Source organism: Candoia aspera, chromosome 1 (assembly GCF_035149785.1).
Source record: "Candoia aspera isolate rCanAsp1 chromosome 1, rCanAsp1.hap2, whole genome shotgun sequence".
Classification (NCBI taxonomy): domain Eukaryota; kingdom Metazoa; phylum Chordata; class Lepidosauria; order Squamata; family Boidae; genus Candoia; species Candoia aspera.
The window spans coordinates 85902464-85929825 of NC_086153.1; the positions used below are offsets into that span (position 1 = coordinate 85902464).

General features: G+C 36.9%; 2 protein-coding genes across 2 annotated transcripts in view; one reads left to right on the forward strand and one right to left on the reverse strand.

Annotated features, from left to right (window-relative positions):
* NUP43 (nucleoporin 43) overlaps positions 1-27362 on the forward strand; it is a 361785-nt gene that overhangs the window by 323684 nt on the left and 10739 nt on the right. The gene's annotated exons all lie outside the window — the stretch shown is intronic.
* PCMT1 (protein-L-isoaspartate (D-aspartate) O-methyltransferase) lies at positions 552-26870 on the reverse strand. Its single transcript, XM_063308679.1, has 8 exons — positions 26606-26870; positions 19217-19321; positions 15391-15422; positions 12603-12707; positions 10834-10954; positions 9691-9776; positions 8946-9168; positions 552-3828 (listed from the first exon to the last, which is right to left on the reverse strand). The coding sequence occupies exons 1-7, from the start codon at positions 26853-26855 to the stop codon at positions 8989-8991; spliced, it is 879 nt and encodes a 292-aa protein (XP_063164749.1). The 5' UTR covers positions 26856-26870; the 3' UTR covers positions 552-3828; positions 8946-8988.

Sequence of the window (27362 nt, forward strand, 5' to 3'; positions counted from 1 at the left end):
ATCTCACATTGCTAAGGGTGGATAGATCCACTCCAGACAGCAGGGAAAAGGTGCACTATTTTAAAGGGCCCCTTTAAACACACTAAAATCCTAAAGCCTAGCATTTGGATAAGTAGCTGAAACTGTTCCCTACTATGTAGTTATTCAGTTGTAGGGAGTGTTACTTCTGTCAACCCAAAAAATGTAATATACCTGAAGTCTGTAGTACCGACAATGTTAAAACCTCAGGACTCTGTTAACTGTCACACAGAAGATGATCAGATAATAAATTTAGCAACACCTTTCTTGCAGTTTCAACCAGTGAACTTTTCACAAAGCTTTAAAGAGTCATGGTTATTGGACCCTCGTAGCAAAATTCTAAAGCTTCATCAGTTAAAAAGTTCATCCAATTGTCTAAAGGACTGAAAGTATGACTTGGCTGTAAGCATATATTGTAAAGCATTTATTCTGTGTATCAGTTATTGTAAGCTATCTTTCCTCTTCACTGAACAGTATAAATATGTTATAATCTGAGGGACCAGGTACAAATCAGTTCAGGAAAGACATTCAGGTATTTGATATGTCTTATTTTAATGAACATATTACAGATGCTGAGCTGAAAAACGTAATAAATAAATCTATTTTAGTCATAATACCTTGCATGATATCTAGCTTCAACTTCTTGAGAACTTTTATCAATTAATTTCCAGCATTTAATAAAAAGGAGACTGCTTCTGTATTTTTGAAAAACTAGCTGATTCATCTGGGCTCAGAGATAGTTAAAGCCAACATTAAACATGACAGCTCCTCCCTAAGTAATTAGGGTTGTAAAGTATTTCAGATTCAAAGGGAAAAAACATCTTTTAAGTGTGCACAGGCCTGCACATAGCGCTTGCTGACAATACTTTAAACTAAATGTGTCTTTTTCCAGGATTGCACTGCAGTTATGAAGGGCAATTGCACAATTCCAGGAAAAGTCACAGCTGCTTTGAAGAGTTGCCAACAGATATTACATGAATGCCTTTATGTGCTCTGAAGCATCTTGTTCCTCTTCAAATACAAAGTGCTGTTGAGCTCTAAAAGCAGTATCTTTCCTTAAGTAATAAAAAGGTGAGCTTTCCAATTCACCTCCAGTGGACTGGAGCACGAATGGAGGAGGTACAGGTATTTGGATAAAATGGAGAGTCAGAATCATCAAAAGGTATTCTGACATGCCCATATCCTTATCTTTATTTAGTTAAAACCTAACATGGAAAAGCTACCATTATAAGATAAAATCCTCTTCTACTATTTTTATTGTCCGATACCTGCACAAGATAGTGTAAGGCTGTGTTGTACATTGCTCAATATCTCATCCCAGTTTCTGCTTTTTTCAAAGATGTCCTCCATTTCAGTATTAAGATTCACTGTCTTTCCTCATGTCAGCTCTCCTTACATTCAATACTTGGTCAAATTATGCTGTACTTTGCTTCAAAATTTTTGCAGAACAGTAGAAAAATAAGAAGCCATTACACACAGCATATCACTGATAAAACAAGAACTCTTTTTAAGTCAATTTAAGTAGACCTGAAGCAGAAAGATCTTATATAATGAAGACTGGTTTGCCTAAAAAATATTTTTTTCTATTTTCACATACAGCACAAAAGAACTTAGTAGAACTGTATGAAATGGAGAGTCCCTCCTCTTCTGTTTTCTGATGCTTTACACGTGCCACTAATTGAAGGCTGAGGATTAAACACCAAAACATGATGAGCAGTGCTTATAGACACAATAATGCCAGTATATTCATCTCCAGATCTCAACATTTTGCACAATGATTCATATTATCTGGAAAACAATTAGTTCTCTATTTCCCTCAGAGTATTTTTTTCCCCCTCCAGAGTATTTCTGACTGGCCACAGCAGATTTCTTCTCAGAACTGCTTAACAACATGAACAATTCTTTAAAATTTAAAATCTGTGTTTTTCTTGAACCTATCCACCTCCCCAAATCTGTATTACCTCATGTTTTATAAAGGCCATACAGTCATAATTTCAACAATTCAAGTAACATTTTAAAGTTGACTCCTCTATAACTATTAAATATTTATTTAATTAGGGTTAATGCATTATATACAGGAATAGTTCTAGAAAATTTGTACAATGGATGCTACTCCCAAAATATTTCATGTTACTTTTCACTACCCTATATATTTGACTATAAATGTTCAATGGCTTCATAAATCACAACAGTTAAATGGGAGCAAATCAACTGTTGAACTGATAAATTATATGTACAAAACTATTTCTAAAAAGTCACTGGGGTGTTCAAATACAATATTGTTTCTGTAATCCTAATTGGTGATAACGAAAATAATGAGGGAGAATATTTATTTAGTTAGGGAAAGAGCAGAATTTGCATCTCTCAGACGTGTTATCCTTGTTCATCTCAAAGTTATTCTATTCAACCCCTAAATAAATAATTTTGTCCAAGGCAAAACACTAAAATTGGCTTCCCAATTACAACAGCAGTGATACGGTACTAAGACTTTAAATTGAAATATTTGGTGAATTAACATATTTGTTTTTCAAATGGCACCATACTCCTATGAAGATGGAGTAAACTTGAATTGCTTTTAAAATCAGAATCAATGGGCTTGTGTTGTATGGTAAGTGTATATATTCATTTTTCCTCGAACTAAACAGAAAAAAAACTCTTCAGAAATTGTTTTAGAAATGTACAGGCTTATTCATCAATATAATTGACATTACTATCATATGGAATAACAGTTGAATATAGAGCACACACTTCTATCCCGGTAGCATCTGTTAAAGGTTGGTGGGCTTGGTTTTTTTCATTCTTTGTAATATTTGCAGGTGTCTTCTGGGACACTGCAGAAACTCTGAAGCTGGTTTAGTGATCAGTGTAATAGGATAACTGAACATGTTTTTCCAATGCAAGATGAGCACCTTGGAGAACTTCTATACTGGGAAAAGTGAACTATTGGTAGAAGTATTTTCAGCAACCTCTCAACTACCCAGGACCATCTCTATTGAAAACATTATTTGCCACACCTTTTTGCTTTTGCTTTTATTTGGCGAAGCAGTACTGCGTAACTGTTCAATGATTAGGACATAACTTACACAGTATTTGTTGTATTACACTCAGGTACTTCAAGTCTGTGAATCAGCTAGAAATAATACTCAGCTATGAATCTCTTAGCTATGCTACAAGGAAAGGAGAGGAACTATGTCAGTTATGTCCATCCTGAACAGCAACATAAAATAAATGTTATCATTGTTGATGCTTTCAAGTGTATATACATGATGTCTGATTTCATCAATGGGAAGAAAAGCAGCTGATTGTATATGCTACATGCTAGTCTATAATACCACGTTGACAGCTTTGAAGAAATTCATCTCATTTTAGTAGGATCTAGGAGTCAGCTGAACACAAATCTTAAGTGTGCAGATAGCATAAGAAAATGCAGATAAGCAGTTTGATGAACAAACACCAGAGCTGAAATGTTCAAAGTTTCCGAATCAAAAAATAAAAGGAGATAAATTGCAGGTATATCTGCACATCTGCAGACATATATCACTTCCTTAAACAGGTGAAAATAAGGGCATATTAAAAGGAAACAATTTGCCCCGATTTAATTTTTTTTCATCAGTTCATTATCAGATTTGCATTAAATCTCTACAAAATTAAAAAAAAAAAAAACCACTTTTCCATGCTGATAACAGTGTAACACGGTCCAAAACAAGCCACAATGCTGTTGGTTTGGAAAAAGCTTTTAAGAATTGGAGATGAGCAGTCCACTGTTAACACTATGTTTGGATCAGATGTTGTAGCTTTTACATTTCATCCCTGCAAAAAGAAAACAAAAATTTTAAGTCTAGTTTTCACATATACTCCTTAAAATTCAACTCACTTTCAGATGCTGAAAAATTATGATTCATATACTGAACCAAAAGGTCAGCATCAAATTAATAGTCACATTAAACAAAGCAAAATATGATTTTTAAATGAAATACAAGTCCCTATCCCTTCAAATACTTAACGGAAATGTCAGTAAAAATGCCATCAATTTTAAAAACTATGTGGCTACCTTTATTTTTCTGAAGACATGTATGCTGTAGCTATCTGCAGACCATTTACAGTAGAGATTCACTTGCAACTATGGTCCAATTACTCGATACCTGTACAAAAGTCTGCAAAATGTGAAACCTGAGTTCAAAATTTTACTGCAGTTTTGGTAAAAGGATCTCCCTCTAGAGAAACTTGGCCTGCACAAATGAAGACTATTGTAAGATGAATTAGATTTTATGTGGAGAAGGAAGAATCAGAAAAGCAGCAAGAAAAAAGGTTATTCCTCCCCCCCTATTTCTACTGCTTCTGAATGCTTTAAATAATGTAAAATAGGACTGCTTGTCAAAAGCAAATTATTCATTAACATGGCCCAATGTTTCTGTACTGAGAATTGAGAATGTTAGTCCTAACTGCAGCCACTCTGAGTAGATTTGAAATGTTACTTGCCCTCTGCTACAAACACCTTTGGTGCCACTTATTGGCAGAAGGACAAGGGCTTCAAAGCAACTGGCCAGTTACACCGCATGCACTCCAATGATTAAATTTGCAACATGGCTTTCTTATTCAAATATAAAGTCTCAGTCCAGTTTCAATAACAACTACTGTATATTACCAATATACTTGAAAACAAGTATGTGCAGCTTCTCTAGTAAGAGAGGTTAAACACCATTTAAAAATGGGATAGTGACAGAAAACGTTCACTTGATTTTGTACTATTACTGCCTTTAAGACTTCTCAGGGTATAAATTCAATACATGATTACTCAGTTTTAGGCCCCAATACCAAACATGTAAAATAACCCACAGAACCAACTAACACAGACAATATATGTGAGTGTGTGTGTGTGTACATCTACATATATGCACACACACATACATATACCCCTCAACCCAACATGCTTATACTTGCAAGTACAGTATACTAGTACAGAATAGCAGCATGCAGAACTGAACCAAAAGATAACTGAACGGGCATGGAAACATGAGAAACCCACATCCTAAACAGTTATTGTGTTACAAAGGACTGAAGGATCACATCAGCTTTAATCAATGAAGTGCAAAGGTACTGTACATGCTCTTGCATGGGATCTAAATCAATTCTGAAATACACACAATGCAGTACATATAGAACAAAATTACACTCAGTAGACAGATACTTTTATTTGCTCCAGATTCCATACTACCCACCTTCCAATTTCAGGAATTTTTGTCTTTCCCAAATTCACATAAAATAGGGATCACAATTTTTTGAGTGGTGGACACCATTGGATAAGTTCATACAATGTCATAGGGGGCCAAAATAAAAAGTTTAACTTTTTAAAAATGACCTCTGTCTCAAAACATAAAACACAACAATAATGATATGAGATTTGGGCAGTTTTTACATTTATATAGAAATAACACTGAAAGTCAGTAGACAAAATCTGCTGCTGTCATAAGGAATAATCTGGGATGCTACTGAAGACCCAAGTAAGAAACAATAATGCAATTTATATCTGAATCTACTCAGGAGTAAATCCCAAAGGGCTGGATTTAGAGTTGTGATCTGTCAAATAAAAGGCTTCTTCTACCTATTAGAGGCAATTGGTCTTACAGAAAGATCACTGACAAAAGGAAGACGCATTTTTTGCTGATCCCCTTCCCCAAAGCATGAACATCCACTCCTGAATATACTTTAGAAAAGACATTCAGAACGCATCAAGTACCTAAAGGAAAAACAAATCCTCTTCTACAGGTGGAAGCAAAGTCTGGATCCAGTCCATTGAATCTAACAGCACTCACTCTCAGGAAAGTGGGTATAAAGTTATAGTTCTAATTTCTCAAAATTGCATGAGATTCTTTCCCAAGCACCCTTAGATTTCAGCTGTGAATCAGCTCTCATATGGCTGATGTGTAATTCATAGGCATTTATTATAGATACAGATGGAGGTACAATGAAGAGAAAAGGGCAGCAGTCCTAAATGATAGAATATGTGGAAATTCCAGGTTCAAATTCCAGGACAAAAAGGAAAGAAGACGGAGAGAGATAGATGCAACATAAAGGGTGATGAATGCTATCAGAGAAAAAGCAACATGGGTAAGATAAAGCAAGAACAGCAGGAAGGATTGTGGATTTGATGTTGTTAACTTGCAGTCATGGTTCTGTGGAAATTAGTATTTCTTAGTTACGTCATATGCAATAGGTTGTTTTGCTTTGCATAAGCAACATATAATTCAGAAGCTGAAAAACATAAAATACATATGATTTCTTCAAATTCTCTTTGCTGTGGTTCAATTAGAATGTTTAAAGGTTTACGGTGAATCTGGTAAACAAATGTATGTTTCAAGTTTGTGAGGTCATTCCAAACTACTTGATGACTAATGAATGCACCATCAAACTGGAACAGGTAAAGGCAACCTGATACTATGTACATGTTTTGGGCTACTATTTCTGTAATACCTCCCCATGGCTTTGCTAGCTGGTCTTCTGAAAGTTACAGCCCAGAACATCTGAATGTCACCAGACTGCCCACCCCAAACTAGAATACTGGAGAAATTAGTATGTGGACTGGTCCAAACCTAGTTGATCTTGTGACAAAGCTTTGAGCATATACATGGCATGAAGCTGATTACTGGAGATTAAGAGAAATATAAACAATCTGCTGACCAGCTTACCCATGCCATAGTCAAATACTTTCATGACACATTAAAGTTACTCCATTTTCTTCACTACATTGGTTGGTAGCTTTTTCTTCCATAGTATGAACTGATATTCTGTAAATGGATCTTCTTCCAATTGCTTGGTTTCCAAGTTCTTTAAACAATATTTGAATTAACGGATGTTGTAATATTTTTATAATTTAATCATCTCCAGATGGTTATCTAGAAGCATTTTAAAACTTAACTTCAACTTGGACTTTCTGTAAGTTTTCAATAAGCTACAGTCAGGACCAGAAATATTGGAACAAGGATAACTGTTTTGGCATTTGGCCTCTGTATGGGGGGGGTGTATGCCACTGGCTGTACTTCTTGAATGGTTAGCGCCCCACTTTTGTCAAATCCCTTGAATTACAGCTGAAAATCCTGACTTCACTCCCATCTGGGTGAGTTTCCTTTCAACTTCAGTGTGGTGGTGTACAGAGGCCAAATGCCAAAATAGTTACCCTTGTTCCAATATTTCTGGTCCTGACTGTAAATAAGCTAAAAAGATTCTACTTCAAGAATAAAGGTTTCATGGAAATGAGATATTTCTATTATATGACTCAGAAAAGCTTTCCTTAGTCCCCTTTCACAATTACATAAAATAAAGTAATAATTTTGTCTGTAAAGAGATTAGAGAACAATCTCCCATTTAACTATATCAGTGATTAGAGATTCACCATCTCTCTTTTTCCATATTTTCCCCCTTATTAGCTACTGTTCCAAGCCACAATAGAGTATTTCAAGAATGCCTATTCATGCCTAATGAATCATGAGGTTATAAGCAGATATGCAACTGTGAGTAGAAGGACAAATGAGAGCACCATCTGTCACCAGTGCATATTTATAACGAAGCAAAGCACTCATGTTGCCTAAAATAGATGTGTATAGACTTGTCCCCTTCCCCCATCATACAGAGAATCAATTATAGTAACAATGAGAAAAAATATACTTAGAAGTAACTGCTTATGAAAAGGAATTAGGCAAGTGCTAAGCTTTGAAATAAATATTACAAGCCTGCACTAGTTATAAAAGTATGGAAGGACCAATACACATCAATGAGGATGGAATCCAATACTATATTAGTGGTCTTCCACTGCTGTCACAAGATTCTCCTCAACTCTGTGTTGTAGCTTTAAGCATGGGATATGAATATATCTTTATGCAGTGGCATTACAGTACAATAATTTGCTCCACAGAATTTAGATATCTGTATATGAAATATTATTTTTGTACAAACTTTTGGTAGGCTGTAAATTCAGTCATGCTCATTTATAAAACAGTGAGCCTTCATAGAAGACAGATATCTACAGTAGAGCTATATACAGCTGCAAGGCCATTTCTATCATGTAATATGTAATATGTTTAGTATTTACAAATGCTAAAATTTTAGTAAATTCCACCATCAAATTACTACACATTTCAAGAATTCATTGGGCATAGGCATTTTACAACTGGTACAAAAGTCAATGTTGTATCATTTCTATGCCAGAAGCAACGTGAGACTGCTGGTTTACTTATCTGTATACTAATGACTGGGAAGTGTTTAATGCTGACTACCCTTATGTCTGCTCTGTATTACTGGGTAATTAGCAAGCTTGGACAAATCATATGAGTTATTTAAAAATAACTGGTTGAACAGGAAGAACTGTCAGATTGAAGAAAATCTAACAAAATTTACCACACTTCAAAGAAAAAAATATTCTGATACTTGCAAATACAAAGAATTTGGCTTAGCAACTTTTGTACGCACAACATACTTCTCTAAAACCTGTCAAGTTAAATTAGAATATATCATTTGGTTGCTTCCTCTAGGTTTCTAAACTATGTTTCATTTTTTTTATGACTGGGAAAGAAATTAAGTTAATTATTTTCTGAACCACTGAGGTTACCAAAGCCCACTCCACATTTTTTTCCCTCTCTCTGTTGAAATCAAATCTAAGAAGTACAAAGGGCTTTAAATTTAGGGAATACCTTTAAGCAATGGAGATTATTACTTAGCTTATACTCAGAATTTAAAGAAATAATAAATTATACTGAAATAACATGCAATCCATGCAATTCTTGTTTTCCACCTTTTAATGTTGCGCATTAAAAAACTGCATGGTGATGCAGCGATGCAAGATTCTCCTTCCAACACATAGTCAAGCAGAAAGCAGCAGTGACAGCAAATGATGCAGTAGCAAGCTACCCTCTTAAGAATCAAGACCCTTTCACCTTGTATATGCAAGTACGTGGAGGAAGAAAGTTGAACTGAAAATCACTTCCACCTGGACCATTGCTTGTCCTTATCTGTTAAAGGCACATATATCACTCCCATCAGAGGCTTCATTTTGACACTGCCATCTTCTAGCTTATCATATTGTTCCAGCATCTGGTTTCCTCCAGCAGGACCAACAGGTAATATTAACCTTCCACCAGGTTTTAATTGATCTATAAGCTATAAATGAAAACAAATGTATATTAACAGCACAATGTATAAAAGCAACAATCTTGCAATATAGTTATAGAACTGTAAAACACTTCCTCTATTACTGCACTGCAAAATTGACTGTCATAGTTTTCAGGCCTAATAAGATTAGAAGAACAACTCAACTCCTCTCTATTCTTTACCTCCATCATAGTTGAAATGTACATTTGGAAACATGAAAAAAGGAAAGGAAGTAGGAAGTAACTTGTAGAATCTTCACCTTATTCATGAACCTACATAAAAATGAACAGGATTTGGGCCTGGGCTGCTAAAAGCTTTTTAAACTCAAACACATTATAGCCTCAAATTCAAGCAACATGATTTAGTAAGTTTATAATACCTAATTAAGTGATTTCCATCTCTGCAATATGTTTCTGCTATTAAGAACACAATTAAAATGCGTATTTAAACCATGCCTAAGCAAATTCTTAACCCTTTTCATTCAAAAGAGATTTGATGCAAAGTACATGTAACACACACACACACACTTACTGCTTGTGGTACAACAGGTGCAGCAGCTCCAACATGAATAGCATCATATGGAGCTTCTTCTGGATATCCCAATCTTCCATCCCCCACTGCAGGAAAAATGGGACAAAGAATTTAATGTTACAGTCAAAGCACTGAATTTACAGTATCACTGAATTTCTAGCTAAATTATTAAACATTTATGGAATGTCAAAATTAGCTGACATGAAACTTCAAAGATAGTAAAAAAAAAAACCAGCCATTTAAATTTTGATAGTATTCCAACTGGAATTCATAGTGAAAATGAATAAGGTTGGAGAATAACATGGTATAAATGGTTCTAGCACAATGTGCTTTCCTAAGATCATATGGATAAGTTTCATGGATAAACACAGCTTACAATCTGTATGCCCTGTCCTTATCCCTTTTAGCTCACATTAGCCAGAAGGAATAAACAAGCTGGTTCAAGTACCTATTAACTAAGTATTTGTGAAAAAGAGGGTTTTCAAGTGCTTGTCAAGATATAATAGACAGATCTGGAGGCCCCAGAAGTTCATAAATGACTGTTTGCTAACAGTTCTCTTTGACAAAGTGCTCAACAGGTCATTGCTATTTAACTTCACAATCTTTGAAATGTGGTTATCCAGATTCATTTCAACTGCTTTGGCCATTCTAGAGTAGGTAAATAATAGGGTCCCATTGCTTAAATAGTGTCATTTGGAAGGACCTAGGAGATGTGTCTTTTCTGTGCCTTCTCTGTCACTATGTCTGCCTTATGGAAGAGCATTTCTCACAAATTCCACTCTGCTGCCGCCGCTGGCCATTGAGTCAGGAGGTGTTATTCTCATTGGTTACTCTGGCTTTTCTGAACTGTGTATAGTTGCCTTGTGTGTGATAATGTTTATTTCTGTTTTTTAATTTTTGTTAACATTCCTATATTCTTATATTCTGTTTTTTAATTTTTGTTAACATTCCTATATTCTTATATTTTGTTTTTTATCTGTATGCCATCCTGAGTATATTCTGATCAGGCAGCTATATAAATACATTTAATTAAAAAAAAGAAAGAACAGGATAATGAAATCTAATTTATAAACACAAACTTTAAATTCTGCACTATGCAATATAATCTGTATTTATTTCTTTGTAATATTCTCCAGTACTTACCAATTAGTTTCACTCTTCCTGAAGACAGCAATAGAGGATCATCCTTTTTGACATTATTTATTGAGTCATCAACTAATTCTTTGATATGATCAATTCCTACAACTCGTCCTCTGGGACCAACCTGAAACAAAATCAAGAGGAATAAATCAAGAGGATTATTATTCATACTGATAAAATATGTTGCCAATTACAATTTCTTTTCATATTAGAATGTATGCATATCTCAAGGCATCACACTTGGGATAGAATACATTGGAAGTTCTGTTGTGAAATGCATGAATGGGTTATTTTGTTAGATACCGTGATGGAATGTGAGGGCAACCTAGGAGAACAAAGGGAAGAGATTTTGTATATTTAGCCTGGGGAACTTTCAGATAAACAGAAAGGGAGTCTGAGAGAGGGTAACGGTCTAAAGAAGAAACTTAGGAAAGATCCGCCCTGACCGCTCAAGAGAAAAACAGGGAAGGCGGGAGATCTGTACTTTCAGATTGCAAGATTCTGTTAATGTAGCCTTACAATAAAGTAGAATTAGTTCACCTGGTCATGTTTCCTGTCTGGTTTACCTGGGAGGGCTGACAACAATCTTGCAAGTCTGAAAGTACAGATCTCCCGCCTTCCCTGTTTATTGCTTGAGCGGTCAGGGCGGGTCTTTCCAAAGTTTCTTCTTTAGACCGTTACCCTCTCTCGGACTCCCTTCCCTTTAATCTGATCATTCCCTCAGCAGCATCTCTTCCCTCTGTTCCCCAAGGTCACCCTCACATTCCATCACAGATACAAAGTGTTTTCTTTGTTTTCATGTTGCCTTCTGAAATGAAATACACAGTAAACTATATAGCACTGGTTTTCTAGTAACAGCTTCTACATTGGAAGGGGTTATACCAGTGACATGCCTGTTTTTGGTTGCTGTTGGGGTTTTTTTAAGAAATGCCAGTGGGGTCTATAATAAATTGAGATGATGTCAAAATAACACATGCGATGACATCAGGCAAGTGCCACAATTATGTATTTTTGTCACATATGATTCCAGTAATCGCATTTGTATGATGTCATCATGCACAAGCTGTCACTCGCCTTCCTTGCCTCCACACAGAGACCCAATGAAAAGGTGTGAAAAAGGTACCAGTTGGCTTCAACTGTTAAAAGAAACAATTCTTATGTTTTTACTAGAGAAAAAAAAACAAAAGAAAGACTAGGTAAAATTAAACATTTGAAATTATTACTAAAAATAAATGTTGCTAGTTATAGTTGTAGTTGAAGGCAGTTTCCAAATCTAAAGATTACTGTCACAGGCAATGAACAGGTGTTGCATGCTTTACAATGTACTAGACAGCACCCTCAAATGCCTACTTGCTTTCTAGTTCTGAAATGTTCTGAATGAAATACTAGGTACCACTTAAATTATTAAATTAGTGCATAAATTATTTGGAATTTCCTACTATATATTTTTCAGGATTTTTCCCTCCTTCAAAAACTTCAACTATTAGGTGAGATTAATATTTTTTTTTAAAAAAGTCAATTAGCTGGTTTTAGCTATTCCAGCTTCATGCACGTTCTTGAAGTATATGGCAATATTCTGTAGACAAGATAACTTGGGTGCAGCTAGTCAAAGTGCGAAAGTGTTTTATGAGTATAAAGGAATATTCACATTTTTAAAAACTGAACGCTTGAAACTGTTTTCTTAAGATCTAAAAAATTAAAACATAGTGTAATTAATCTATTGACTAACAAAAGCAAAACATTTCATTTATTTGATAAAATCAATCTCTCACCATCCGGGCAAAGCATGAAGTAAGAATACCACTTCCAGATCCTACATCAAGGGCTTTGGCTCCTTCGTGTAATTGTTCATATAGAAGTTCTAGAGCATATGCATGCTAACCAAAAGGAGAAAAAAAACTATTTTATTTTTGATTTTGCTCACTATAAAATCTGTTTTTATAAAAATTTCAAAGTACGTAATTCTTTTTAAAATGCCCCCCCCGCGCAAAAAAACAGCATTTGAACTGAAGCAGGCAGATGGATATAATTTTATAGTTTCTACGCTAAAATTTCAAGGCAAACAAATAAAATTCAGTTGTCAATTAAGTAAATGCATTTTAAAAGGTACATCAAATATAAGTTCAGGGTTGTACTGCTACATCAGAAATGTGTACTCTTGTTTGCCTACCGAAAGAAAAGAATAATTCTAAAATCTCCTTCCCCTCACCATATAAAGCTACCCAATATGCATCTATAAGCTTACAAAATACCAAAGCGGAATGAACCTGGGGATAGAAAAAATGTTCTAAAGAAAGCTTAAAACAAAACAAACAAACAAACAAAACCCCCATCAATTTAGAGCATTTCCAGAAGACAATCATATTGTGCAAGTGCCCAGAGCCACTAATTCAATTTTAACTTTGGGGGGATAAGTTATTTTCCCACCATTTCTCCCATCATTTTTTAATAAAAACAAACCAAATCTGCAAAGCTTGGGACAACTGCACAATGCCTTTTCACTGACAGCACCAGCACTATACAAGTACCCCAAGTCCATGATTGAGAACAAATGACACACAGAATATTAGAGTGTCACTTGAAAAGCCAAGCACCAGGCAAAGAAAAACAGGAAGAGAACAAAGTGATCTTCTCAGTCTCAAAGAATATCATACTTTAGGACTGTCTGATAGATGAATGTACTTGCCAGCTTTGCCTGTAAGCAGGTATAGCTGATGAGCTGCTCATGGCTGGTAATGAAGCTGATACTCACATATAACAGCTCTAGCTTTGACTGCTTAGAACAGCAACAGAATTAAGCCAATAAACAAAAGCAACTATGGCTTCTTACACACAAGACACTTGTAAAGGAAGTCATAGGTGTTTCCAAAAATAAAGCTCTCTTTTTTGTGAACACTAGCAATAACCATATTTTGAAGATTATAGATTTCTTCAGGTCTTTATAAGAAGAAGTTAGTTTTTAAAGACACTCCCCATATCTTCCCATCTTGTCATTAAAAAGAGAAAATCAGGAGCACTAACTTTGCTGGCAAGTGCGTGGACCAGGGCCAGACGAGCCTCACAAGCCTGTGGCTGAGCCGGTGCTTCACCAGGAGGGTTTTGGGCAGTGGAGGGAGCAGCAGCTGAACAGCCCCTCACCTCCATGCCTGTTGAGCATGACCTCCTGCCCCCTACTGCGCCTGAACAGTGATATGGGGCCCTGCCTGTGCTCAGAGGCAGTGCTGCCCTGCTACAGGCACTACTTGGCCAAGGGCTTCCTGTGTGGCAAGGCACCTGAGGGGGAGGGCTTGACAAGGGCGCCCTGCACAGCATGGCTGACAGAACATCCCTGCCTCGCTGCCCAGCAGGAGGATCACCCCACACTGTGCAGAGGACTTGTGGCCCTGACCCCTTCCCTTCCCGATGGGGCTCTCTCCTTCGTGCGGGGCAGCGGAGGAACTTCTTTGTGTGGGGCAGGAATGCACAGAGCATGCAGAGCTCTCCTGGCCAGCAGCAGGCGGAGACTGCTGAAGTGGAGCAGGCCCGCCAGGAGCCCAGCGGCTGGTGGGGGTGTTGTGAAGACAACAAAGATAAGCTGGGGGTGGCGGCAGTGGTGGAATACAGTAGCCTCTTCATTTCGGCCATGCTATGCAGGGCAGCCAAAAGGGCAGAGATGGGGGGAGATAGGCAGGTGAGGGGAGTTGAAGTGGAGGCAGTTTGTGCAGGGCAGGAGAACATGACCACAGGACATTGTGATGGTCGTAAATGTGGGCCGGTTGCCATGCGCCTGAATTTTGAACATGTGACCGTGGGGAACAGTACAACAGTCATAAGTGCGAGAACTGGCCATAAGTCCATTTTTTTCAGTGCCATCGTAACTTGGAACAGTCACTGAATGGACATACCCAAGGACTACCTGTATTTTCTTTCAAGACAGCTACATGAACTTCATTAATGCACAAAGTAGTAATACTTATTTTAAAAAAAACACTGGTGAAATTTAAAAGGTGTTATTTCCAGACTATACTTTTATTGTCAACCTGTCTCGTCCATGTAATTTTACAAATAGTTTCAGATGATGTCTTCTATTTTTCTCATTTAATGTTTTCCTATAGTTTCTTCTATTTTCTTTTTTAAAAACTATAGAAAATTTGTTGAGGAACAATGGAATAACTGCACAATGCCTTTTGGCTGGTATCACTAGATGCTGTCTGCTTAGAAGCACAAAAGACGTTTTTAATTTTAGGGAACTGAGATGTGAATGAGGAACAGGATGACATAATGGAAAAGAAGCAGGCAGGTTACAGAAAAAGACACACTGCCATCAACTACATTTGTAAATGCTTTCCAAACCAGGTCAAAGAACATGCTACTCACAAAATGTTTTCATTTGTGCTGAAATGAATTGACTTGTGGAATTTAGAAGACTAACACATAGATTACATTCTAATATTAAATCTATCCATCTTTAAGGTTATCATAAGACTTTCATTATTTTAAGAACAATAAACTGGCAGTTAAAAAATGAGGAGACAAGACTTAAAATATGGAATTGCAGTGGATTAGAAACCTAACACTTACCATATGTGGAGCACTGATTGTAGCTTGAAATCCTACAAGGCAAAGAAAAATTGTCTGAGTAATACCAAGCATATTCATGTACACAGAATCTGGTAGCAGATATATATCAGCCAGATATCATGTGACTAAATGAGCAGGAAAGGACAAATCTGAAGAGAAATATAAATAGAAAATATATTCAATTATAATTATTCACAGAAAAATAGCATGGTACTGCTAGCCAATAATAAAATTATTGTAACTAGCGCAACTTGCTCCAACCTGGTAGCTTTCAGGTGTGCTAATCTATTCCCATAATCACCAGACAGAATAAGCAGTGGCCATGATGATTAGGATGTGGGCTGAAATCCAATATAAATGGAGAATGTGATTCTGGATTGGGAAATATGATACGGATATTTCTTGTGCTAAATATTCATAAAGTCTCAGAATCAAGCTCAATTCCTGGTGACTTCATGGACATGAACATGTTATCTTCTTGGCAACAACACTGTTTACCATTACATTATTCTGGGATGTCTTTTCAACTTCCTACAGTGAAATATTATGTAACACTATTTCCATAGCTGTTATTTTCATTTCATCTCGCTGTATTTTATCAGAGTGCACACACCTAGATTTTAATAATTTATTTAAAGGTATTCACAGTAAGTCCACTTGAGCAATATTTGTATTTTTAGCAACTGATCCCATGTGTTATTTATTAGAAATTACTTCAGAAAAAGTATCAAGACCTCCTTTTTCAACCAAACCTTTTGTGGATTGAATAACAATTTTAGCTATTGTTTTCACTGGCTTTTAAGTGATTCATATTTTGCTTGAATTCCCTATGGGTAAAATAAAAAGGATAAAATTGACATTTATTCATTATCTGCATGCAGGTTAATAAATTCCCCTAACTAAATTATATAATAAGCTGCAACAATAGCTTATTTAAGATCCACAACTAGTATATACCATTTCTTTTCATAGGGAAAAAAATAGATCAGAAATAACCATGCTGACTGGGAATAAAAAACTTGCATTAGATTTAAATAAGCTTTGTCTGAAAACTAAATTCAGTGGGATTGACTGAAATAATTACATAAAATACTCCAGCCTTAATGTCACATTTTGCTTTTTTGCTGTTTCACACATAATTGCTGCCATTCTTCTCTGTTAAATGCATACAACTTTAAAATATTATTTTCATTTTTATAATTACATTTATATCCTTCCTTTTCTTCAGGAATTAAAAGAAAGATTCAACATACCCACCCACTCTTATGCTATTATAACTATGTGGTGAGATATATTAGGCTGAGAAATAATCACACAGCTTTATGATTGAGTAGATTTGAATCTGGGTCTCCTAGTCCCAAGTATTACTTTACTATACCAGCTCCACTGCCTGCTCCAACTCTAGCCAGTGGTATGGATGCAGAAGTTTACAGAAAATTCATATTCTAGCACAATTCTCCTGACAAGAATATATAAATACTTGGCAAAGAATCCAGGCTGCTTAAAAGAAATTCTAGCACTGATAATTTATAAAAAAAGAATGTGTTTTCTAGAGCAAAGAGCCAGCAACAATCAAGAGAAATATCAAGCTTCATAAAAAGGTAATTAATGGGCTTCAGATACTAGCAGAAATTTGAGACCACAAAGACAGAAGCAACTTCAACTTTTCTCAGTGGGAACAATTAATTTTTAGGCCATGTATTAGCATTTTCCAATTATTTAAAATGAAAGAAAACTATACTTTATAGTAAAACTTTATAGTTTTAACTTCCAATTTTATTGTAAACCGCCCAGAGTCCCCCTTGGGGGAGATGGGTGGTGATAAAAATTTGAGAAAGAAAGAAAGAAAGAAAGAAAGAAAGAAAGAAAGAAAGAAAGAAAGAAAGAAAGAAAGAAAGAAAGAAAGAAAGAAAGAAAGAAAGACAGACTTGCTTCTATTCATAGGCATCTATTACAAATTATGACATCAAAATAGAAGTACATACATCATTACACAAATGATTATGTAACTGCATCATAACATTTGATGCAATTATATACATTTTGTCATTTATGAAGCATCATGATGCATGTGTTTTCATTTGCCCCCACCTTGAATGCCTGTGTTTGCAGCATTAAAGAAATTTAAAATCTGTATAAACTATCTACCACTACCAAATGCCAACACTAATAAAGGAAAAGTTCATTCATATGCTGGATGTGTTTGTTTAATCATTTAAAAAAAAAATCAAAGTTGGCTGAGCCATATATAATGGTTTACAAACCATAGTGCCCCTGGTGTTTATATATTACACTAAGCCAAAACCAAACAAACCACATTTTGACTTAGTACAATATGTGAATTCAACCACAGGCTTGTTGAATAACTCAGTTAAAGAAACAAAAGATTCTTGCAATGCAGGAATGCAATCGCTCTTTTCTAATTCATACAGCAAAAACAGCTTTTTTTAAAAAAGTAAACAGGAAAAAAAGCAAGAAAACATAAATTGAAGATGATGCTATAAATTGAAGATGATGGCATCTAGACCCTCTAAAATGTTATGAAGTAATGAGGGCTATTGTACAGCAAAGGATTTGTCTGATAGCACCCTGATTTTGAAGGAGCAATTAGCTTAAAATAATTCTGAATTCTATTAGCTTCTGGCTCTGTATGAGAAGGCATTAATTTTTGTTCTTTATGTAAAAAAAAAAAAAGGCCATTTGTAATTCACCCTCCTTCAGAGATCTCAATGGAGAATATGAATATGAGGAAAGGCACTTCTTGAGGTATGCTGATCAAGCCCATTAAGGGCATTATAAAGTCCACTGAACCATTATGTCTTGCCCAAACACAGTTTTGCTCACGAACTAGGTCATGAATGTTGGGAGAGTCTATTCCTTTGTTTCAGGATTGCAAACTCAACCACATCTGAAACCATACACTTCAGTTGGGAATCTAGATATCCTCCAAACTGTTACCAAATTATAATTTTTATCATAATTAAATTATGAAAATTATTAAATATATGGGTAGAGAGTAATCATATTAATTATATTGACTCCACAACTGCTTGGGTTTGCACACTGTGCTATTATAAACCATAGTTATCAGAATGACTAGCTTTATACACACTAAATCAAAACCAAACAAATTACATTATAGCTAAGTGCAATGCGTTAATCCAGCCCATATTTCCATCTCTTGGTTACAAAAGGCAAATATCCAAGAATACAGAAGCTGTATCACAAATCAAAGAAATCAAGAGATAAGCTTTTATGAATAGATGTGGGAGAAGTAGCTTCTGATCACTATTAGATTATGAATCCATGTTGTCCAGCTTCTCACTTCCAACAGTGACAAACATTCCTGAATAGAAAAAATGCACAAGCAGAACATGAAGATAATGATTTGCCTTGATATATATTCCTGGCATTCAGAAATATATTGCCCCAGAACATGAGAGACTAAATTTGGTCATTATGGCCAAGCGCCATTGACAAATCCAGTATCACAGATTTGTCTACATCGTTTTTATAACCACTTGGAAGCATGAATTCTAAATAATTAATTTTTTCACTGGGAAAATGAGCTCCAGTACTATTTGGAAGATAAATTGCAACATTCCCACTCTATGATATTAATTGCCACAAATTTCTGTTATGTTCCTCCTCAGCTGTTTTTTTTTCCCCATTAGCAATTCCTTGTAGTAAACACATCTCTGATAATTTTAGCTTTCTTTTTTGCATTTTTCTAAATGCTAAATTTTTGAAGTGTACAGGCAGTAGATTCAGAATCCTCAGGAAAATCAAACATTTAGATAAACCTATTGAATACATGTGGTTATACCTATTGACTGAGGAGAATCCATATACGGGTTACATTTTGCATAATGGCTACGATCTGTTGCAATCATTACTTCAAATACTTTATCCGATTTGATTATTCCATTTTCTGGAAAAAAAAAAAAGGAAGTTTTTAGTCAAAATGGAACAATGTTAATCAACAATGCCATTAAAATTGCAGCTACATCCACCGTTTATGTACTATATGAAATGCTAAAATACATTTACAATTACATTTATCCTGAAGAAGCCTCTGGTAGATTTTAGGCAAATTACATTTTTATAATCATAGCTGTCCTTACTCATGACAATAGCACTTAAAAATATAGCTAGCAGAATTCTATTAATTGTTTTCACATCAATATATGCATAAAACATAGAAAAGAAATTTCTAATGTTTTGAAAGTAGTTTTTAAAAAATATCATGAAACCTTTTGGTTTGTGCCATGGTGATATTGCAGTGAGCTACTTTTTTATATACACACACACAGACATTCATCAACATTCCTCTCATAAGGCAGCTAGTAAAAAAAGAACAGTTCAGCTGGCTGCCTGCTTCCTTTCTCTTATTTGGGGTTGTAGAATGGGAAAAAAACAACATGGTCCTCTCAGATACCAAATTCACTGGATCCCATTTCTGGTAGTTTTGCTTGTTCTTCCAGAGTTGTTCTTTACTATAAATCAAAAAGGTCATGGTCCATATGTGGTACCTCAAAATCATCTGTGAGGCCCTCAGACTTCTCAGAGAAGTTACTGTTTTCATTGCTGTTGTCAATCTGCCATTGATATTTGAAGGCATCACATTGACAGAAACCCCATATGATTTGCAGCTGCATTCAGAGCAACACAGAGCAGAAGGGTTGGTGAAATGTTTTTCTGGACTATAGCTTCATTTGTTCTTTTGGAATAACAGTGTCTGGCCTCTGAACAATGTATGGTTTAGAGGAACAATGCTTGCCAATTTTTCAACCTGCAGCTTTATTTGTTCTTTAAGACACTGTAACAATTTAATAAATCTTCCTAGTTTTAACTCTTTGCTTTTGACCTAATGACTTGTATTTAGAAGTTTGCTGCCAGGTTTCTGCAGCAGCACTGCAACTGCTTGATCCTAGCCTCTAAAACTGTCCATCATACCTGCCCCACTGTACCAGAATAAAATTCTGATACAGTGCATTCCACTTGCCAGCACAGTCTATTCTGATGTCCATTTGATTTCCTTGTTCTTGCTTTCTCCATATGTTCAGCCTTTCTGGAGGCTGAAACATTCTGGAGGTTGAACATTATATTGCCCTCAGATCCTGAGAGCTGCAAATGTAACAGACACAGCTGGAGCTCATACAAAGAAATACAAAATTGATTTTAATAAGTGAGCAAAGCTCAAATACATAAAACAATAAGAATGAAATGAAATAAATACAACGTTAAGGAGAAAATAATGCAAAAGAATCATGTTGCTTTTATATAAAAACCAATACAAAATATAAGAAAACAGTTTTTACTTATATCAAGTCAAGTAAATCCAATTTGTTACCACTAATTTTTCAGTTTAGCTTTCCAAAGAACAGCTGCTTTCACAAATTGAATGGCCATATAAATCAAATAAATAAATTGGTCTCTATCCCATTATAGCATTCACTAAAACAGTTTCAACAGCATTCCCAATAAGCAAGATATGAGCAACTTGAATGATTTATATTCTGAAGAAAAAAATTAAATTATGTTGGTGTCTTCCCTACTCAAAAAGTCAACTGCTGATATGGAACATTTTTCAATTGCTACCCATCATTTCTTTTCAGGAAATACAGAAAAGTTTCTGAATATGGCTGCAACATGAGGTGGCCTTTAAAATATGTTTGCAACTACGTACAATAGCTATGCATGTCTTATTTAGGAAATACAGCTTCACACTGGTTCCAGCAATATTTGCTTCTTGGACTAGCTTCCACAGCTTAAGATATATAAAAGCTTGCTTTTGTTCCTATAAACTATAGACCCATATTGTTCAGGAAATAATTATTTCTGCAACACTTAAAACATGAGATTTTTTAATATTCTAATTAAGTCTATTGTTATCTGCTATAATACATGTCAGAGAACTTTTACATTACCTGCTACCTAACATTTAAAGCTATTATGACAGGGACTGAAATGGAAAACTTTATCTGCAAAGAACATGGTCTATCACTGAACTATGGACCATCTTCTACAAATTAATCTTTGTTTCATATCTCACACGAACATCCAGATTGCACTAAGTCTGAAGTTATGCCAGCAGTATGCTGGAGCAATAGCAGCCATGTGCAATATAAACCACTCAGGAAAAAAAAACATTAAAAATAGCTCAGGAAAAGAAAAGCATTAAGAAATTACAGACCTGCTACCCATGACACAGGAAAGATCACAAGCAGCCAGAGATTAGTGGCTGTGCTAATAATTATTTATATATCTGAAACACTTCCCATGTGGTATAACATTAGTATGAAATAGTTTACAAGTAAGAATGTTCATATACTGAGCAAACCTATTATTTGAGTGATAATGACATACTCCCCAGAACACAATTCTGCCACACAGCATATACAAGACAGCACTATAATCTTAGTCAAGACATGTCCTTCAGTACCTGATCTACACATTCACAATAAAAATCATTTCCACTGACCCAAGCTATAAAATGTTGGGTACAGCACACTGAGATGTGTAAACATGCTTTCTTTTAAAAATAGAAAAGTTTTCTTCAGTCACAGGGAAGCTTCTTCTTAAAATAATTAATTTATAATACCAATTTTGTTTCTGCAATGAGACTCCCCTCTAATCAGTAAATCATCACCGAGATTCACTAGTATCATGATCACCTATCATTAAAGATTTGCTTTAAAAATATCTAACACTGCAACAATCACAGCTATGTAGCATATGATCCATATTACTGTTCTTTATCTTTACTACAACTTCCAAGTCACTGTTGTTACTATCAATTTGGTACTCTGTACCAAAGGAAGAATTATTTTGGTTTGTTCGTTTTAGTAAACATTCCTAACCTTTTGTGAGAAGTGAATAGGTTGGAAGACTTGAAAATTCATTTATATTTATGTAATGATATTCAGTTCCTTTTTTAAAAAACCTGAGGGACCGTCTCATCCCCATTACATTGGCCCGCCCCACCTGATCATCCAGAGAGGGCATGTTGCGGACCCTGTCCATAAGAGAATTTCATCTGGTGGGGACCAGGAAACAGTGGCCCCCGCCCTCTGGAACATCTTGCCCCCGGAGGTGAGGCAGGCCCCTTCACTCCTGACCTTCTGGAAGGCCCTGATGATGTGGTTCTGCCGTCTCACCTGGGGTGGGAAAGTGGGTAACCATTCTTGGGGGTGGCTTGCACCCTAGAGTCCCTCCCACCAGCTTGGATTTTATACCTTCTTGGATTATAATAAAATAATAATAAATTATTATTTTATTATTATAATAATAAAAAAATTCTCAAGTTGTTTGCCTACATATTTATATGAGAAGATTTGTCTAATCACTGGGGTTACTACCAATATCTTCAAAATTAATAGATTCCATAATCTTTAAATTATATTTAAGGTTCTTAAACCAGTCTTTTAAAGATTACACTGCCATTCAGAATTTGCAAAATAACACTACTACGCTTGCAAAGCTTACATACCACTAACAGCATGGGGTAATAAAATTCAAACCATGTCATGCTAGAATCTGATGCAAGCGCCTCATGTATTTATTTCACTAGAGAAGCCGAAGCAAATCTGAAGCTCCTTTTAGCAACTGCTCCCTCTGCAAGCCCCATTAATAAACTAGAAAAGAACTTTTAGCCTTTTATTCCTACAACATCAAGGTTTTTGTTGTTTATTCGTTTAGTCGCTTCCGACTCTTCGTGACTTCATGGACCAGCCCACGCCAGAGCTTCCTGTCGGTCGTCAACACCCCGAGCTCCCCCAGGGACGAGTCCGTCACCTCTAGAATATCATCCATCCATCTTGCCCTTGGTCGGCCCCTCTTCCTTTTGCCCTCCACTCTCCCTAGCATCAGCATCTTCTCCAGGGTGTCCTGTCTTCTCATGATGTGGCCAAAGTATTTCAGTTTTGCCTTTAATATCATTCCCTCAAGTGAGCAGTCTGGCTTTATTTCCTGGAGGATGGACTGGTTGGATCTTCTTGCAGTCCAAGGCACTCTCAGAATTTTCCTCCAACACCACAGTTCAAAAGCATCGATCTTCTTTCGCTCAGCCTTCCTTATGGTCCAGCTCTCGCAGCCATATGTTACTACAGGGAACACCATTGCTTTAACTATGCGGGCCTTTGTTGTCAGTGTGATGTCTCTGCTCTTAACTATTTTATCGAGATTTGTCATTGCTCTTCTTCCAAGGATTAAGCGTCTTCTGATTTCCTGACTGCAGTCAGCATCTGCAGTAATCTTTGCACCTAGGAATACAAAGTCTTTCACTGCTTCTACATTTTCTCCCTCTATTTGCCAGTTATCAATCAAACTGGTTGCCATAATCTTGGTTTTTTTGAGGTTTAGCTGCAAACCAGCTTTTGCACTTTCTTCTTTCACCTTCATCATAAGGCTCCTCAGTTCCTCTTCACTTTCAGCCATCAAAGTGGTATCATCTGCATATCTGAGATTGTTAATGTTTCTTCCAGAGATTTTAACTCCAGCCTTGGATTCCTCAAGCCCAGCTTGTCGCATGATGTGTTCTGCATACAAGTTGAATAGGTAGGGTGAGAGTATACAGCCCTGCCGTACTCCTTTCCCAATCTTAAACCAGTCTGTTGTTCCGTGGTCTGTTCTTACTGTTGCTACTTGGTCGTTATACAGATTCTTCAGGAGGCAGACAAGATGACTTGGTATCCCCATACCACTAAGAACTTGCCACAATTTGTTATGGTCCACACAGTCAAAGGCTTTAGAATAGTCAATAAAACAGAAATAGATGTTTTTCTGAAACTCCCTGGCCTTTTCCATTATCCAGCGGATATTGGCAATTTGGTCTCTAGTTCCTCTGCCTTTTCTAAACCCAGCTTGTACGTCTGGCAATTCTCGCTCCATGAACTGCTGAAGTCTACCTTGCAGGATCTTGAGCATTACCTTACTGGCATGTGAAATGAGTGCCACTGTTCGATAGTTTGAACGTTCTTTAGTGACAACATCAAGGGGAAGAGTAAAAAAAAATACCCACCATTACTTCTGTATTCTGGAAACTACATTACAGCAACTTTAAAAGCAGATATTCTACTATAAAATATTAGTCTTCAGAAGACAGGGAGTGGGATCTAGAAGGTCTTACACCTAGATCTTAGCAAGCAAACTATTTGTATTTGACTAGTGGCATAGTCTTACTTCATCAGGGCTTTCAAATTAAATTAAAATCTAAATTTAGAATTCTGTGTTTTTATTTTCCCTATAATTCCAGTTTACATTATTTTAATTACATTGGCTTTAATTAGATTAGCATGTATTTAATGTATAGCTTTGTCATCAATTTATATTTTTATTGAAAGTAGAAATATAAATATCACATATAAAGGTAAATAAAAACATTCTGTAAAACCAGACATTTCCAATAATAATGGTTATATTTATGTTGCAAAATTATATTTCCTCTACAGAAAAACATACATCTTATTTACTATTATGTAATAAAGTTATATATGAAATTTATTTACATTAAGAAATAAAGCAAATGAAAATTGGTGCATTGCCCACAAACCAGTCTAAAATTGCAGTCATAATTTCAAGGAATTTAGGCATGTGTAACTTTATAGGTTAGACATGTAATTTTTTTCTTACTGTTTAATTTTTATTATTTGTTTCCTCCAAGAGTTCAAGGTGGCTTACTCAGAGACCTCCCTTCATTTTATCCTTGTGGGATATACTGGGCTAAGAAACAGTGAGTAGCCCAAAGTTTCCATGGCTAAGGTTTCCCCAGTTCTAGTCCAAAACCTTACTTAAGCATTATACTGCACTCTTTTTTTAAAAACAATTAGGAAGTGGGATGCAATATAAAACATAACATCCAAAGGGCCTCATTCTGTTCTTACTATTATTTGTCTGCATTTCTATCCTATTTGTTTATCTTCACAAATGAGACAATAAAACCACCAGCTTGGTGGCCAAATGAAAATAGGAGCAGACAACTGGAGTTGCTGTAAATGATTTTTTGACAACCTTATGAACAGGACATATATTATTGTGCCAAATTTAATTGTGCTGAATCTCACCAAATGGAAGGGCAAGAATCTTAATTGGCTGATAGGGTTACATTTGTCTTGTAAACATAAACTTTAATGTTTCATAAGGAATTACCCCAAAATACTATTTTTTCAAGGCAGATCTGGAGGTCCATTAGCTTTATAGGTACACTCTCCAATGGCCCTTTCTCTGAAAAAAGCCCTGAACAATAAGGAAGAATGCATTTACAATCCTAGACTTCGTCAAATAAAATTTTATCACTACTGCATTACCTATTCTGTTCAGCTCTCTTATTAGAGGACAACTTGCAACATTTTTATTCCCAATAGAAACGGGTGGCAGCTCAGGCCAACGAAGATCATGATAATAGCTGATGAGACTCACTCTAAGAGACTAAATGTTGTATAATGATGAGTGAGTGACGGAAGAGAAAGGCCAACTGCCACGCTTTCCGAGAAGTACTTTAAAGCTTTTCTTCTTTCTCAGCAACCTCATGGACTAAAACTTAAATTTGCCTGAAGGATGTACAACCAGGCACCCTTCAATTTTTACGAGGCATGCATTAACAGCGGTTGAGAATTCAGGAAACTAGGTTTGCGCAGCCTCCTGGCACATGCAGTCATAAAGATTCCTAGATCTGTATACAGAAAGAAGAGCTGAAGGCCAGATGCTTTCTTTGCGTTCCCTGTTTCCGGGCGAAGGAGGAGAAATCCCACGATAGGAGCAAAGAAACCAACGCTTGCGGGAGGGAGGCTCCGGCTGCTACTCCCACCGCCGGGCCTGGCAGCGAAGCTTCGCGGGCAGTCGAGGGAACCACCCAGCGATCGCCCAGTAGCGCTGGCAGTTGCCGCCCTCAAAACAGACTTTCCCCGCAGCAAGACACGCCCGCTTGCTGGCGAGTACAACTGCGCCTTCCATCCTCGCCCCGCAGAGCCGCCCCCGCCTAGGTCTCCAGAGGTCGCCCAGTGACAGTTGGCTTCTTTGCTCCCCCCCGCGCGGCCCCCGCGCGCACCGCGGAGAGCCACCCGAAGCCCAGCGGTCACTCCCTAGCAACGGGCCGGGAGCTAGGGTGCATGTCGGCGTCGGGTTTCAAGAATGGGCAGCATGCGCCCTGGCCCCTCCCTCTGCCTCCTCCCACTCCTTTCTTTCTTCACTGAGCCGGGCGCGCACACATACTCACTGCGGAGGTTGTGGATGAGCTCCGAGTGGCTCGCGCCTCCAGACTTCCAGGCCATCGCTACACAGACTCTGCGAAGCAGGTAGAGAGCCGCCTTCAGTGCCGCGACTGCGCACAGGAGTTTTCCTAGGAAGGACACAACCTCCAGCGCCGACACAGGCGCCGCCTCCTCTCCTCCCGCAGCAGCAGCTGCTGCCGCTGCGCGTCCGCCGGAGGGAGGGACTGCTCCCCCGCCCCCTCGCGCCCTCGACATTCTGAACGGCCGCCGCCGGGCAACCGCGACCGGTATGCGCAGGCGCAGTTCACGGAATAAAGGGGACGCGGCGACCCAGTGAGGGAGGGGTTAGAGATGCTGACTGAGGAGGAGGGTGAGGGAGGGGTCGTCTGGGGGAAGGAAGATGTCTGCTTTAAACGGAAGAATGTGAATCTTAATTCTGGCTATATATATATAACTGCAACTTGGTATAGTGTGAACGGCATCTTTGGGATGTGAGACGGGAAGGTTCTTGGAGCGGAGCTGAAAGTTTAGAAAAATGCTTTTTCAAACACTTCAAATAGGCTGATACTGGCATTAAACACGGCTAGTAGGCATATAAACAGGCATACACATCCTGTAGGTGCACTAAAACAGCGACTATTTGTATAGTTAGTGGGTTGTGTTTACACTGCACGTAGTCTTGTTGGATCTGTGCGTTGTTAGTGGATGGCTCAAGGTGTGCAAATCCAGGCAATCGGATTAATTTAGAAATGCAAGTGTCAT

Excerpts from the sequence above, each read along its gene's own strand:
- PCMT1 (XM_063308679.1), bottom strand. The coding sequence starts at position 26,855 with ATGTCGAGGGCGCGAGGGGGCGGGGGAGCAGTCCCTCCCTCCGGCGGA. Across the intron at positions 19,322-26,605 it reads GCTCATCCACAACCTCCGCA|AAAATGGAATAATCAAATCG; the intron begins GTGAGTATGTGT and ends TTTTTTTTCCAG. Across the intron at positions 9,169-9,690 it reads CACCTGTTGTACCACAAGCA|CTTATAGATCAATTAAAACC; the intron begins GTAAGTGTGTGT and ends TTTCATTTATAG.